The 14,683-nt window shown below is 45.5% G+C and overlaps 1 protein-coding gene across 1 annotated transcript in view; it reads left to right on the top strand.

Moving 5' to 3' along the window:
* Positions 1 to 6,726: 6,726 nt before the first annotated feature.
* The window catches only part of EIF2B3 (eukaryotic translation initiation factor 2B subunit gamma), a 79,742-nt gene continuing 71,785 nt past the window's right edge, over positions 6,727 to 14,683 (top strand). The window contains exons 1-2 of the mRNA XM_036755885.1: positions 6,727 to 6,805; positions 13,733 to 13,889. Coding sequence (XP_036611780.1) covers positions 13,742 to 13,889 — 148 coding nt within the window. The 5' untranslated portion in view covers positions 6,727 to 6,805; positions 13,733 to 13,741. The remainder of the gene's footprint in view (positions 6,806 to 13,732; positions 13,890 to 14,683) is intronic.

A 14,683-nucleotide genomic window follows, 5' to 3' on the forward strand; every position in this document is an offset into this window, starting at 1 on the left:
TTGAGGAGATTTGGGGAGATGGCAGAAGGGAGATATCTCCTTGTGTGTTAACCTTTTTCTACCCACTTTTGCTATGTTCAGTAAACTCTGGCTACAGTATGTTGACTGAGTTCCATGACTATGGGGGGTGGTGACTTACAGAGACAAGGTTCCAGGTGTAGGGTAGCTGCTCTAGAGCCGTGTATTTAATATTCATGATATTTTGAACAATTTTCCACATCCTCCCCTGGATAAATTCTGAACTTTGTTACCATGCTTGTAGCTATGGACCATGGAGCTGGGGGAATAAACTAGCCAGTTTGTAAGCTGAGCATCCTCTTGTGGCCAAACCTGATTTATTCTCTGTCTGACTCTTTGTGACCCCATTTGGGGTTTTTGTGGCAGAGATATTGGAGTGGTTTGCTCTTTCCTTCTCTGGCTCATTTTACAGATGAGGAAACTGAGGCAAACAGGGTCACGCAACTAGTAAGTACCTGAGTTGGATTTGAACTCAGGGCTTCCTGACTCTAGGTGCTCCATCCACTGTGCCATCCAGCTGCCCAGCCAGAGGGATACTGTAGCACTTTGGGATACTATCCCACTCATGTAACAGGAAAGGTATGTGGTGATCACTTCACTGGTGGCTGAAGGAGAGTGCCACCCACCTGCCACATAACTCGGATAGCATGCCTATTTGCTGGATATTTATTACAGTGACATGCTTCCATCACGTAGACTTAAGAAGGCAGTCCAGGAGCCAATTTGTATTGCCTACATTACAGTGTCATCGTAGTGTCCCAGGTGTCACATGAGGGACACACAGGGTATCATATGAGAAAAGTACTTTGTAAACAGTAAGTGACCAAAAACATGAAACATTTTTATTTGCGGAGGCCTGCATAATACTGATATTTGGGGTGACTTAATATTTCCAGGTGACTCAATGGAGCCACCGGGATGTAGAAAACTCCAGAGTGAAGATACAAGTATATGTTGGGAAAGGTTCTGTACTCAGAGTCAGGCAACCTCTGTAAACAATTTATGACTTTGGGCCAAGTGCTGACTGCCTCTGGGCTTCCTTTTCCTTTTTGCCGCCCCCTCCCCCCCATTAGAGCTCCTTGAGGGCAGGGTCCAGGGTTTTGCCTTTCTTTGTATCCCTAGCCAGTAAGAGCTTAACAAATGTTTGTTGATCGACTAGATGACCTCCAAGGGCTGGTTTGACTCCGAGGTTGGCTCACAATATGACTTCCAGCCCAGCTGACATATGTTCTAAATTCATAGCTGGGAAAAGTCACTAAGTCCATGAAGTTGCTCTATTTAGGACAGATCTCCCGTTTCGAGATGGCAGGGGAAACCACCAGCATCAAATTCACATGTGTTTACAGATTGTTCCTCACCCAGTTGATGAAGGTTTTCTTCCCCCAGTTCTCTTGGAAGCATTAAAGAAATACCAAGAATCTAGTTACAGCTTTGTGATGAATCCCTTAGGCCATTCCTGGGCTTGGGAACAAAACTCATAAAACAACAATGTTTGAGGGCTGGCATTTGGTTGACAAATTGGGCTTTTCCTCCTCCCCCCAACCCCCACTTTTTTTTATCCTTGATCCAACAATCTGAAAACTGATTTCTTTCCCACTAACTAGTCCTCAAACAACTGGTGCTTAGGGAATTACAGTGAGACGGTAGGGTGGACTCCAGGTCATCATAAGGGGTCAGGTCCACAGCCAAGGACCCTTGGGTCTATGACAACTTTCTGGCTGCCCCGGAGGTCCCCTGGCAGGCAAAGAACACCCCCCTTCCCGGCACTCTGGGGGAATGAGGAATGTGAAATACTCATGTAAATCAGAAACCTATGGAGTCAGTTCATTAACTGCCTGGAAAAGCTAATGGGTTTCATATTCATGCTAGCAGAGGCTGGAACAGAGGCCAAGCTCAGGCCAGGTCTGTTCTGCAGGGCTGGCCAGGTGTGGAAGCAGCTGGGGACCCTCCGGGCGACCCTTGACATCACAGCTTTGGCCGCCTTTCCTAGAGTCTGTAATGTTGAAAATAAAACAAAACTGTAGTACCATGGAGAAAATTCCCAAATGAAAACCTGGCTCCTCATTTTATTTCATAGACAGGTATATTATTTCATAGGCAGTGAGGCATCATGGAGATTGCTGGAGAGTTGGCTTTGAGTCCAGCCTCTCTGATGCTGAGAGCTTAACTTATCTGGGCTTCCCTTTTCCCCTCCTGTTCTTTTCTGTGCATTTTTTCTTTCTTTGATTTTTTTTTTTTTGTCAACCCTTTCCCCTTGCCCAAGTCTTCCTCTTCTATCACCGGAAAAAGCCAACAAAAAACAAACCACATCAAACATTCAATGTTTCTTGGGAAGGAAACTTGCTAATTTGTGGAACGAGTGGAGACCTCTCATAAAAGGGAACAAATTAGATAAATAGAAATAAGTAGGATAGTGAGTCCCGTTTCTCTACTTAGATATTTTCCTTTCTGTAAAGCCATTTCTCTACTTAGATGTTTTCCCCACCATAAGCCAAGCTAGTGACCATAAGGCCCCCGAGGTTAAGAATAGGACACAGGATGCTCACATCCTGTGTATTTACCTAATGATGAGAGGCCTGAAAGAAAGAAGGGCTGAGGTGAATAAGTCAGCAACCATAAAATCCTCTGAGAGTAAGGATAGGACACAGGATGCTCACCTGTTGTGCATTGACCCCAGGATAAGGGACCCTCGGCTTGGGAGAAAAATGGATGAAAAGCCGGAAAGCCAGGTGCAATGTAGATGTGCAAGACCAATTAGGTATAAGAATGATGGGAGACAAGGTGTAAGGGTGCTGGGGATATCCGTCACAGATGTATGGGTGATGGGAAAGGCTAGTTTGCCCCAGATGTGAAGATGAGGTAACCAACAACTGACTTCTGCCTGTCACAGATAACCAAACCATTTGTTCATTGTCATTGTCATTAAGATAGATTTATCACTTCAGATTGATGAGAAAATGGGATAAGAATGGTGGGAAGGTTATGTCCATCACCTGCTTGTCAAAAATAACCATACTATTTGTTCTTTGCCATTGTGCCTGAGTAGATTTATGGCGTCCAGATTGTACCCTCAAAGCTTACCTCTGCAAGCTGAGAGGAAGGAGGTTGGGAGGGGGAATTGCGGTTAGGGACCTATATAAACACTCCAATTCTCTGTGTCCAGCACGCTCTGACGCTGAGAGGTGCCTGGAGTTGCCCTTTCCCATGGGATCGTAATACATTTTCCTTTCTACTTTCACCTTGAGACGCCTCTGTTTTTAATTCTTGGATTCGTAAATCTGTACCGCACACTAACTACCATGTTTCATTATCAAGCACTACAGAAATGGGAGGTGTCATTCTTATTTTCACATCACATATGACTCAAGATTAAGGAATAAGAGTCCTAGGGCTCTTGGGAAAAACTGAAGCCTCAGTGTTTTGTACCATGAAAAATTTCTTTAAGAAGAAAGTCCAGGTATCTATATCCATATAGAAATATATCTGCATTTAATTGTAGCCTTCTGAGGGGGGCAAAGAACAAAGTAAAAAGTGCACAGCAGAGAACAAAAGAAAATTAACAAGGAAGCAAAGATGGACAGCTCTCAACACAATGTGTAGTATTTATTATATAGGCTTTCTTGAAATGGAAATTTATTGATGGATGTTTTGAATCCTCTCCTATGTTCTGCTGTGAGTATGATATGCTTTTTTCCCCTTTTCTTATTTTGTATTTAACTTTAAATATTTAAGTTTAAAATATGTTACTTTTTTCTTATTGTATATTTAAGTTTCAGTAATAAAAATGTAATTGGGAAATATTTAACACAATAAATGAAAATGTAAAAAAAAAGAAGAAAATCGGGAGCATTAGATGTGGAGAATCGCCAAATAACATCACAAAAAATGAAATTGACTATATCCAGAAAAAAAGGAAATGACTAGTTACCAATGTGGGAACCTTCCAAATCAGCTATGTATGTGCAATCTGACTAGCCATTTGTTAGAGCCAAGATAAAAATTAACACCAACCTAGGAGAATAAAAATGAGAAGATATAGTGTGCTCAAAAATAGCTCCAACCTGACCTATTTGAATAAGCATATTGACACTGAAAAATGAGAAGGGGATAAAGTAACAGAAATTGGCATAGGTTATCAATGTTTCCTAAGGAAGTCTCATTGATTTATGTAAATCAATCAATCACCATGATGAAGAAGCTCAATGATTTGAGAAACTATCGTAGCGAGTAAACATTTGCTCTTCTCCATCAAGAGGGGGCAGCTTGACGGCACAGTGGATACAGCATTGTCCCTGGAATCAAGAAGGACTAGAGTTCAAATTTGGCGTCAGACACTTACTAGCTGTGTGACCCTGGGCAAGTCACTTAACCCTGTTTGTCTCAGTTTCCTCCTCTATAAAATGAGCTAGAGAAGCAAATGGCAAACCACTCCAGTATTTTTGCCAATAGAACCCCAAATGGGGTCAGAAAAAGTCAGATATAACTGAAAAAAAAACCCAACTGAACAACCACATCCCCATTAAAAAAATCTGGCATACAGGGATAAGACAAGTTAGAATATAAACTCACTTGAAAAATCTTATGGAGGAAGACAGGAAAAGATTATGAATCGTATCACCTAACAAAATAGTGAGAAGGGATGGAGGGAAAATGAGTTTCTTTTTTTGTTTGTTTTTTGTTTGTTTTACATATTTTGTAATTAATTAATTTGTTTATTTTTAGTTTTCAACCTTCACTTCCATAAGTTTTAAATTTTCTCCCCCTCCCTCCCCAAGACAATGTGCAATCTGATATAGGTTCTACATATACATTCCCATTAAGCATATTTTCACATTAGTCATGAAAATGAGCTTCTAGAAAGCTTAGGGAGTAACCCAGTTCAGATAATCTTCCCTGAGAACATTTGAAAACTAGAAAAGATATGTCTATATTACTATAACAAACTGTTTTCTTTGTCAGGAATTGTGGAGCCACCACATTTGGACTCATATAGTGTGTCAAATCATTGACTTGGTGTGCTCCATACATAAAAAGGTAGAAAGAGCATTACCAGACCTATTCTCTAGAGAAATCAAAGAAAGAAGAAGAAAGACTGATAAGTACAAATACATTTATATTGGCTCTTTTTGTGGTGGCAAAGAACTGGAAACTGAGTGGATGCCTATCAATTAGGGAATGGATGAAAAAGTTGTGGTATATGAATGTGATAGAATATTATTTTGCCATGAGAAATAGTGAAGGGGATGGTTTCAGAGAAACCTGGAAGGATTTGTATAAATGGAGTCAGGGAAGTGAGCAGAACCAGAAGTGATACAGTGACAACATGGTAAAGAAAAACAACTCTGAAAGACTTCAGATCAATTCCAGAACACTGATGGTAAGGTGGGCTTCTCCCAGACATAGTCCTGACAGACACTGCCATTCTGCTGACTTGTGGCTGCTTCTGCAGCCCAATCTGGGAGCAGCAAAGGCAGAATCAGGATAGGTGCTGGAGAGCCTTTGTACAGGCAGAATGGACAAGAGGGGGTGGACAAGATGAGACCAAGGCTCTGCACTGGCCAGAGAGAACAGTGAGCAGGGAGGGAGGAGGCTGGATTGCCAGCTGCTAAGAAACCTCAGCCTGGTGAGATGAAGACAGGCATTTAGGGGGCCCTCTGGTGGGCAGTGGGACTACTGTAACATGTAACATGTAACATGTGAGGAGACCCAGGCCAGGGTCCTTTTGGCTGGTGCGTTGAATGTGCTGCCACCTGGTGGATAAGTCGGTCAATTATTGGTAAAGTGACGTCTGGCACTTCTATAGTCTTGCAGACAAGACACAAGCTGCTCACACTAGGGCAGCGCCCCGATTGTCACCTGGGACAGCCACCCAGTGTCCATCCAGTGTGTCACACTTACTACCAAACAGATTATATTTGCTGTGTTGCTTACGTGGAGCGTGGCTTGTTAGATGGGCCATGCAAAGGGGGATTCTGGCTGCTGTGGAAGCCAGGGATACGAGATGGAGCAAAGATCGAGGATCCTTCTCAGTGCCTGGCACGGAGTGGGTGTTTAGTGAAGGCTGGAGGACAAGGAAAGACCTGGAGTGGGGCAAAATCCTCCTCCTTCAACCTTCTCCTCCTTCTTCTTCCATCTCCTTCCTCTTCCTCCTCCTCCTTCCATCCCTTCCTCTTCCTTCCTCCTTCCACTTCCTCCTCCCCTTCCTTCCAAAGGGTTTCCTTTGGACCGTCAGTAGGTTGGCTACCAGGCTACCTGCTTCGCCATGCTGCGGTGCTCAGCTGCCTTAGAGCACAGTGAGCTCCGCAGGCTGCCGGTCTATGCGGGCGGGTGACTGCTCGGCTGCCCCTGAAAGCAGGGAGCTTCCAGGACCGCAGTTTGGGATGCGGAGGGGCAGGCAGCGCGATGGGGGCAACCGAGCCCTTGCCTGGGAAGTCGTGAGCTCCCCGACTCTGCAACTGCTTTCCTTGGGCCTGGAATGCTTGCTGTCTCGGCTGCTCGGAAGTTAGTGAGCTCGCTGTCGCTGCAGGCTGCCCTCAGCGGCCCTGCCCAGGTTTCCAACGATCAGCTCAACGAGCCCTCCTCAGCCTCCCTCTCCAGCCATCTCCTTTTCTTCCCTCAGGGATAGGGGATGCTGTGCTCGGCGCTCGCTTAGTTTGGGCTGGTCCTCTCTCCCGGCCCCGCCCCCGGAGGATCGATGTGCGCGGAGTTGGCTCTTTGCGCAAGCGCAGTAGCCGCGTGGTCGCCATTGGGCTGTCAGTCTGGCGTGCGACTGGAGGCTGAGGTAGAGGTGAGGCTAGGGGCGGCAGCGGGAGCGGTCTGTGTGGGAGGGCCCAGGGGCTCAGAGAGCCCGAGGGGAATGTCGGGGGCGGGGGAGTCCAGGGTCTGTGAGAGAGAGTGTATGGGGAGGTCAGGTTTCTAAGGGAGGGAGGGTCTGTGTAGGGGAACCCAGAATCTCTGGCCTGGGGGGAGGGTCTGCGTGTCAGCCCCGGGGTCCCTGGCCTGGGGGGAGGGTCTGCGTGGCCGCCCCAGGGTCCCTGGCCTGGGGGGAGGGTCTGTGTAGGGGGGACCCGGAGTCTCTGACCTGGGGGGAGGGTCTGCGTGTCAGCCCCAGGGTCTCTGACCTGGGGGGAGGGTCTGCGTGTCAGCCCCGGGGTCCCTGGCCTGGGGGGAGGGTCTGCGTGGCCGCCCCAGGGTCCCTGGCCTGGGGGGAGGGTCTGTGTAGGGGGGACCCAGGGTCTCTGACCTGGGGGGAGGGTCTGCGTGTCAGCCCCAGGGTCCCTGGCCTGGGGTTAGGGTCTGTGTGGGGGGACCCGGATTCCCTGGCCTGGGGGAGGAGCTGTGTGTGGGGGACCCAGGGTCTCTGGCCTGGGGGGAGGGTCTGCGTGTCCCAGGCCAGTTCTCCGTCAGTCAGGCTTGTTTCAGTGCTGGCTGGGGTCTGTCTGCCCCGCCCCCCCTCCCCCATCTTCCCGTTGGGGCTTAGATGAGTCCATGTGGCCTCTGTAGCCCTTGGCTGGAGTTGATGGAGCTCCCTTGGACGGGCTCCACACTCTGCCAGCCTCCCCAGGACACCTCCCCTTTGGGCAGACTTGTGTTTGCAGAGGAGTCATTGGCTGCTTAAGGCTCGAGCTGCAGAGGGATCAGGAAAAGTGGCATTTTAGCTGGGATTTGAAGGAAGCCAGGGAGCCAGGAGGCAAAGTTGAGGAGGGAGAGCATTCCAGGCACGGGGGATGGATGCCAGGAGAGATACAGAGGTTTGGGAGCGTCTTGTGGGAGAAACAACCAGGAGGCCAGTGTTGCTACAGGGGAGGAGAGGGGGTTGTGGGAGGTGGGAGAAGACTGGGAAGCTAGGGGCAGGGTAGGAAGGCCTTTAAAAGCAAAACAGAGGATTTTATTTTGTGATCTTGGAGGTGACAGGGAGCCACCGCAGTTTATTGAGGCTGTCTGTGTTTTTGTGACATGGTCAGACTTGTACTTTAGGAAGATCACTTTGTTACCTGAGTAGAGGTTGGACTGGAATGGGGAATGTGGCAGGGAGACCCACCGGCAAGCTGTTGCAGCAGTAGTCCAGGCATAAGGAGATGAGGGCCTATACCTAGTGTGGGGTGGGGTGGGGTGAGGTGGGGGTGTGTGGCATTGTCAGAGGGAGGAAGGAGTGCATGTTGTTAAGAGACATTAAGAAGAGAGAATTGACAGGCCTTGGCAACTGATTGTATATGGGTGGGGGGTGTGGTGAGTGTGAGGAAACTAGGGTGGCTCCTCAGCTGAGAACCTAGGTAACTAGAAAGATGGTGATGCCCTCAACAGTAAAAGGAAACTTAGAAAGAAGGAGGAATTTGGGGGAAAATATAATGAGTTCAGTTTTGGTCGTGTTGTATTTAAGATGTTTATGGGACCTTTGCAGTTTGAGATATCCAGTAGGCAGTGGGAGATGTGAGTCTGTAGTTCAGCCAGGAGGTTAGGTCTGATTAAGTAGATTTGAGAATCATTTGCATAGAATTGAATTCATGGGAACTGATGAGATCGCTAAGTAAAGTAATACAGATGGAGAAAAGAAGAAGGATGAAGATTGAGAAAAGGCCATGGGGGAAGGGGCAGAGCCAAGATAGTGGATTTGGACATTCAGGGATTAGACAACTGGTCAGAAAGGGATTATAGGGAACCCTTTGCTGGCACTGGGTACCACTGGCACTGATTGGAAACTCTGTTGCTTATAAGCAGTTCTGCATTGCAGTTTCAGGATGATGAGGAATGCTTGTGATTGGTCACAAGGTAGCAGGAGCCCTGATCACAGTTCCAGGGCTAAGAGAAGCACTAGTACTTATGGTTGCAGGGGTAAAGACTTCCTGGGTAAAGACTAGAGTGTAGACCAGGAGAGCAATGACTACACCTCTCCTTGGATCACATCATCTTGGAAGCACCGAAAACTTGCAGACCCCCCCAGAACTAGCTCTGAAAATAGTACCACAAAAAAGCCTAAAGCTTGGCACAGTGCCTCCTCACCCCAAGGTCAGCAGAGCACATTTTTAGTATAAAGTTTAAAGAGAGGAAAGAGTCTGGGAAAATGAGCAAACAACAAGAAAGGAACTTGACCATAAAAAGCTACCTCAGTGGCAGGGAAGATCAATATAAAACAAGATATAAACTCTGAACAAGAATCTGTGAATATAAGCAAAGCTTCAAAGAAAAATGCTAATCAGACTTAAAGCCAACAAGAAGTACTGGAAGAGTTAAAGAGAGAGATAAGAGTAGTAGAGGAAGTATTGGGAAAAAGAAATGAGAGTGATAAAAGGAAAGTATGAAGAGAATTAGCAGCTTGGTTAAAGAGGCACAAAAAATATTGAAGAGAACACCTTAAAAAACATAATTGGCCTAATAGTAAAAGAAGCACAAAAATTCACTGAAGAAAAGAACTCCTTAAAAATTAGAATTGGGCAAGCAGAAGCTAACGGCTCTATGAGACTTCAAGAAACAAAAATCAAAAGAATGAAAAGATAGAAGAAAATGTGAGGTGTCTCATTGGAAAATAGATCAAATAGATCAAAGAGAGATAACTTAAGAATTATTGAACTCTGAGAGCCAGGATAAAAAAAAAGACATCATATTTCAAGAAATTATTGAGGAAAATTGCCCTGATTTCTTATATCCAGAGGGTAAAATAGAAATTGAAAGAATCCAATGATCATGTCCTGAAAAAGATCCCAAAATGAAAGCACCCAGGAATATTATAGCCAAATCCTAGAGCTCCCAGGTCAAGGAGAAAATGTTGCAAGCAGTCAGAAACAATTCGAATATTATGGAACCACAGTCAGGATTAGGCAAAATTTAATGGCTTCCACATTAAAGGAGCAGAAGGCTTGGAATATGATATTTCAGAAGGCAAAAGACCTAGGATTTCAAGCAAGAATAACCTACGTAGAAAAACTGAGTATAATCTTTGGGGGGAAATGGACATTTCATGAAATAGAGGACATCCAAGCACTCCTGTTGAAAAGACCGGAGCTAAATAAAAAATTTGACATTCAAACAGAAGACTCAGGAGAAGCATAAAAAAGTAAATGTGGAAAAATAATCATAAATTTTCACATTCCTGTAAGGGAAGATGATACATGTAACTCCTAAGAACTCCTTATTAGGGCAGTTAGAAAGAGTTGACATAGACTGAGAACATGGTTATTAGTGGATTGTGTTGGGATGATCTCCAAAAAAAAAAAAAAAAGTAGGGGTGAGAAAAAGGGTTGTCCTGGGAGAAGGGGGAAGAGAAAAATAGAATGGGGAAAATTTTCTCACATAAAAGGCTTTCGAAGAAGAGCTTTTGTAATGGAGGGGAAAGTGGGGGATGGCAAGCAGTACTTGAATCCCACTTTCATCAGAATTGTTTCAAAGAGGGAAGAATATGTATACACACTCAGTTGGGTATAGAAATCTATCTTACCCAATAGAGAAATAAAAGAAGGGACTGAGAGATATGGGGGAAGGGGAATGATAAAAGGGAGAGTGGATTAAGGGAGGCAGTCAGAAGCAAAACAGACTTTTGAGGAGGGACAGGATAAAAAGATAGAGAAGGATAAATAGAAGAAAATAGGCTGGAGGGAAATACACAGTAATTATAACTGTGAATGTGAATGGGATGAGCTAACCCATAAAATGGAAGCAGATAACAGAATGGATTAGAAACAAGAATTCAGCCATATGTTGTGTTCAAGAGAAACACTCGAAACAGAAAGATACATGTAAGAGTTAAATTAAAGAGCTGGAACAGAATCTAATAGGCTTCAGCTGAAGTAAAAAAAAAAAAAGGCAGAGGTAGTAATCATGATCTCAGACAAAGCAAAGCAATAATAGACCTAATTAAAAAAGATGATCAGAGAAACTATAGTTTTCTGAAAGATACCATAGACAATGAAGTAAAATTTTTACAGCATGTTTCTCTGCTAAAGGCCTTATATTTCGAGTACATAAGGAAATGAGTCAAATTTATAAAAATAGGAGCCATCTCCCAATTGATAAACTGTCACAGGATATGAGCAGGCAGTTTTCAGAAGAAAAAAATCAAAGTTGTCTTTAGTCATATAAAAATGCTCTAAATCACTATTAATTAGAGAAAGGCAAATTAAAACAACTGAGTGACCACCTCACATCTATTAGGAATGACAAGTGAATGCCCTTTGATTCAGCAATACCACTACTAGGTCTGTATCCCAAAGAGATCAAAGAAAAAGGAAAAGGACCTATCTGTACAAAAATATTTATAGCAGCTTTTTTTGTGGTGGCAAAGAACTGACTATCAAGGACTAGTCCTCTAATTGGGGAATGGCTGAACAGGTTGTGGCATGATTGTGATGGAGTACTATAAGAAATGACAAGGCGGGGACGGGAGTGATTTTAGAAAAACATGGCAAGATCGATATGAACTAATGCAAAGTGAAGTGAGCAGAACCAGGAGAAATTGTGCACAGTAACAGCAGTGTTGTAATGATGAGCAGTGTTAAAGACTTGGCTACCCTGATCAATACAGTGATCCAAGACAATTCCAAAGGATTCATGATGAAAAAATGCTGTCTACCTCCAGAGGATGATGAACTCTGCAAATTAAAGTATAATTTCCTTCCTTTCTTTTTTTTTTTGCTTTGTTTTGTGATATGGCTAATATGGAATTATGTTTTGCATGATATCCCACGTATAATTGATGTACTGTTTGCCTTCTCAGTGGTTGAGGGTGGTGTAGGAAGGAGGGAGAGAATTGCAACTCAGAATTTAAAAAGAAAATGCTAAAAACAAATTGTGTGTGTGTGTGTATGAGAAAAGGCCATTGAACATCATCGATGACTAGAGAGAGCAGTTTCTGTTGAATGATGAGGTTCGAAAATAGACAATAGAGTTAAGAGTGAGAGAAAAGGAAATGGAGACACCTATTGTAGACAGCCTTCTCAAGGAGTGTGGCCACAAAACAGGGAAGATATGGGGCAATAGCTAGCAGGCATGGACAGATCAAGTGTGGGGTTTTTGAGGATGGGGGAGACATGGGTGTATTTGTAGGCAATAAGGGAGCATCTGGTAGACTAGGAGAGATGGATAATCAGTGAAAGAGTGGGAGTGATGGGGCAGGCAGTCTACTGGAGAAGTAATAGAATGGAATGGAATGGGATCACTTGTACATATTTACCTTGGCCAGGAGTAAGGCCATCTCTTCATGGGAGACAGGGGTGAAGGAGAGAGTGACAGAAGGAATCTGAGTGATAGGAGATGAAGAAGAGGGGAGAGGAAGCTCATGGCAAAATATGTAAAATATGGGGCAGGTTTCTCAGCTGAGAGAGTTGGGGGAAGGAGTGAGTAGCCATGGGAAGTTGGAGGAGGGATTAGAAGGTTTAGAAGAGCTGCTGTTAAGAGTGAGTTGATTAGAGAGGTCTGGTAGGATTGCTGAGCAGCAGGGAAGGCCCAGTGAGCAGTTTTGTGATTTTTCTCCAGCTTTGTATCGTAGCACATGTGTAGGATTAAAGGCAGCAGGTGAGTGATCCAGGGCTGGGGTTTGGCCAGGCAAGATCTTTGATAGGACAAGGGGGCAAAAGATTAGAGATAAAAGCCCAGTGTAGTGTTGGACTGGTTTGACAATGGGTCAGGATGGGGAAGGGAGGAGGAGAGTATAGCCATGTAGGGGAGATAGCCTGGGAAAGTTAAGTGTGAGGTCAGAGGGTTTGGAGATGCAAGGCGTAGAGACAGGTGGAAAGACAGATTGTGATAGATAGGGGATTTCAGAATTCATGAACATGGAAATGGTACAATTGTGGGTGATGACCAAGCCTGTGACCATCTTTGTGTCTGGTGAGGAGGTCATTTGACCTAAGTAAATTGACTAACTGTAAGGTTAGGAGTTTTGAGGGAGTATCGCTCTATATGAAGCCCTCTAGAATGAATGCAGGAGTTGGGGAACTCATTGAGGAAAGAAAGGGAGTATCCTGGGGGTCTGGAGATAATAGACTCCAGGATTTTGATTGGCTGAACCTCAGTGATGGTGGTAGAGGGAGAGCCTGGAAGTGGCCGTGGGGAACAAGGGAACTCGTGAGTGGGGTTGGGGGTGAGAGAGAGTATAACCAGTACAGGAAATGCCAGGGATACAGTGTTGTGAATGGAGCTGGGACTTAGTGAGAGCCAGAATTTGGAGAAATGAGTCAAGATGAAAGCAAATTTGTTAGCCGTGGAACTGGCAGCACCGTGCAAGGGGAGCCAGTTGCAGCGACAGTGAGGACAGCCATGGGCAAAGGTCCAAAAGCATGGCCTGGCTGTAGCATTTAGGAGTGGGCCTGTCCTGATCTCTAAAGACCCTTCTTCCAGTTCTCAGGACCTCCCTTTACACTGGAAAGGGCAAGTTGTCCTTGCATCTACCTAAGATAGGGACCCTCATTCCCCTCTTGGAGCAGAGGCTGCTAAGCCTCAGAGAGGTTGAGGGACTGGCCCAGGGTCACACAGCAGACCATACTCCTCTTTAGAGACAGGATTCCAGCCCAGATCTTCTCTGACTCCTGGATGGAACTTGAGAGCCCAGTGAATTCTATGCAAAGTTCTAGCTCTTATTTCCCATACTGGGAGTTTCAGGTGGCACCTATTGATTTAATAGGTTACAAATGGCCAAAAGGAAAACTGGGTGAGTACGTTCTGGTGTGCTTCAGATTTCATTACAAACTAGCCCTGCTGACTAATTCCCTCTTTGTATTTTCAGGTTGGAAACATGGAATTCCAAGCAGTGGTGATGGCTGTGGGAGGGGGATCCCGGATGACAGACTTGACTTCCAGTGTTCCCAAACCCCTGCTCCCTGTTGGCAATAAACCTTTGATCTGGTACCCGTTGAACCTGTTGGAACGCGTCGGATTTGAAGGTAAGCTCGCTGTCTACTGTGAAATGGTGTCATCTGGCCCTACGTGCTTTGGCCCCTGTAATTTGTCAGATTTATGAAGGGCTGGTGAGCAGGGAGTGAAGGGGGAGAGTGGAGCTTCACCAGCAGCTGAGTCACAGAGGGGGAGGCTAGCCCAGATGAGGGGGCTCAGGGGCAGAGCTCCCCAAAGACACCTCAGTGGCACCTGTTAAAGAAGCATCAGGAAGGGGCTGATGGAAGCCTCTGATGGAGGGCAGAAAATGCAGTTTTATCCTTTTCAGAGACCAGCCTTAAACTTCTCTTGGCCAAAGTGACTCTCCTCTCTGCCCCAGGGGAAGGCTTGGACAGCAAATGACAGTGACCCAAGAGACTTACAAGTTGGAGGCAAAGGCAGAGTTTGAGGAATGAAGTTTCCAACTTATTGGGGGGAAGGGGATGAGGAGTGCTTCAAAGTGAGGCTTGTCCTGAGGAGCAGGATTTCTCTGGTCACAGAACGAGTGTTCAGAGGCAGCTGGGTTGTGCAGTGGTAGGAGCGCTGGGCCTGGAGTCAGCACAGGCAGACCGCAGCTCACATCTGGCCTCAGGCACCTGTTCACTCTGCGACCCCGGGCAAGGCGCTCCACCTGTCTCTGCCTCGGTGTCCTCATCTGTCATGAGGATCACATGAGATAATAATTGTAAGGCACTTCACACATAGTGAGCATTCTCTAAATATTAGCTGCTGTTGTCATGATGATTCCTGGCTATGTGTGACCTGGACAAGTCATCGCTGCCTGCCTCAGTTTGTTCAACTGTAC

This window comes from Trichosurus vulpecula, chromosome 4 (genome assembly GCF_011100635.1).
Source record: "Trichosurus vulpecula isolate mTriVul1 chromosome 4, mTriVul1.pri, whole genome shotgun sequence".
NCBI lineage: Eukaryota > Metazoa > Chordata > Mammalia > Diprotodontia > Phalangeridae > Trichosurus > Trichosurus vulpecula.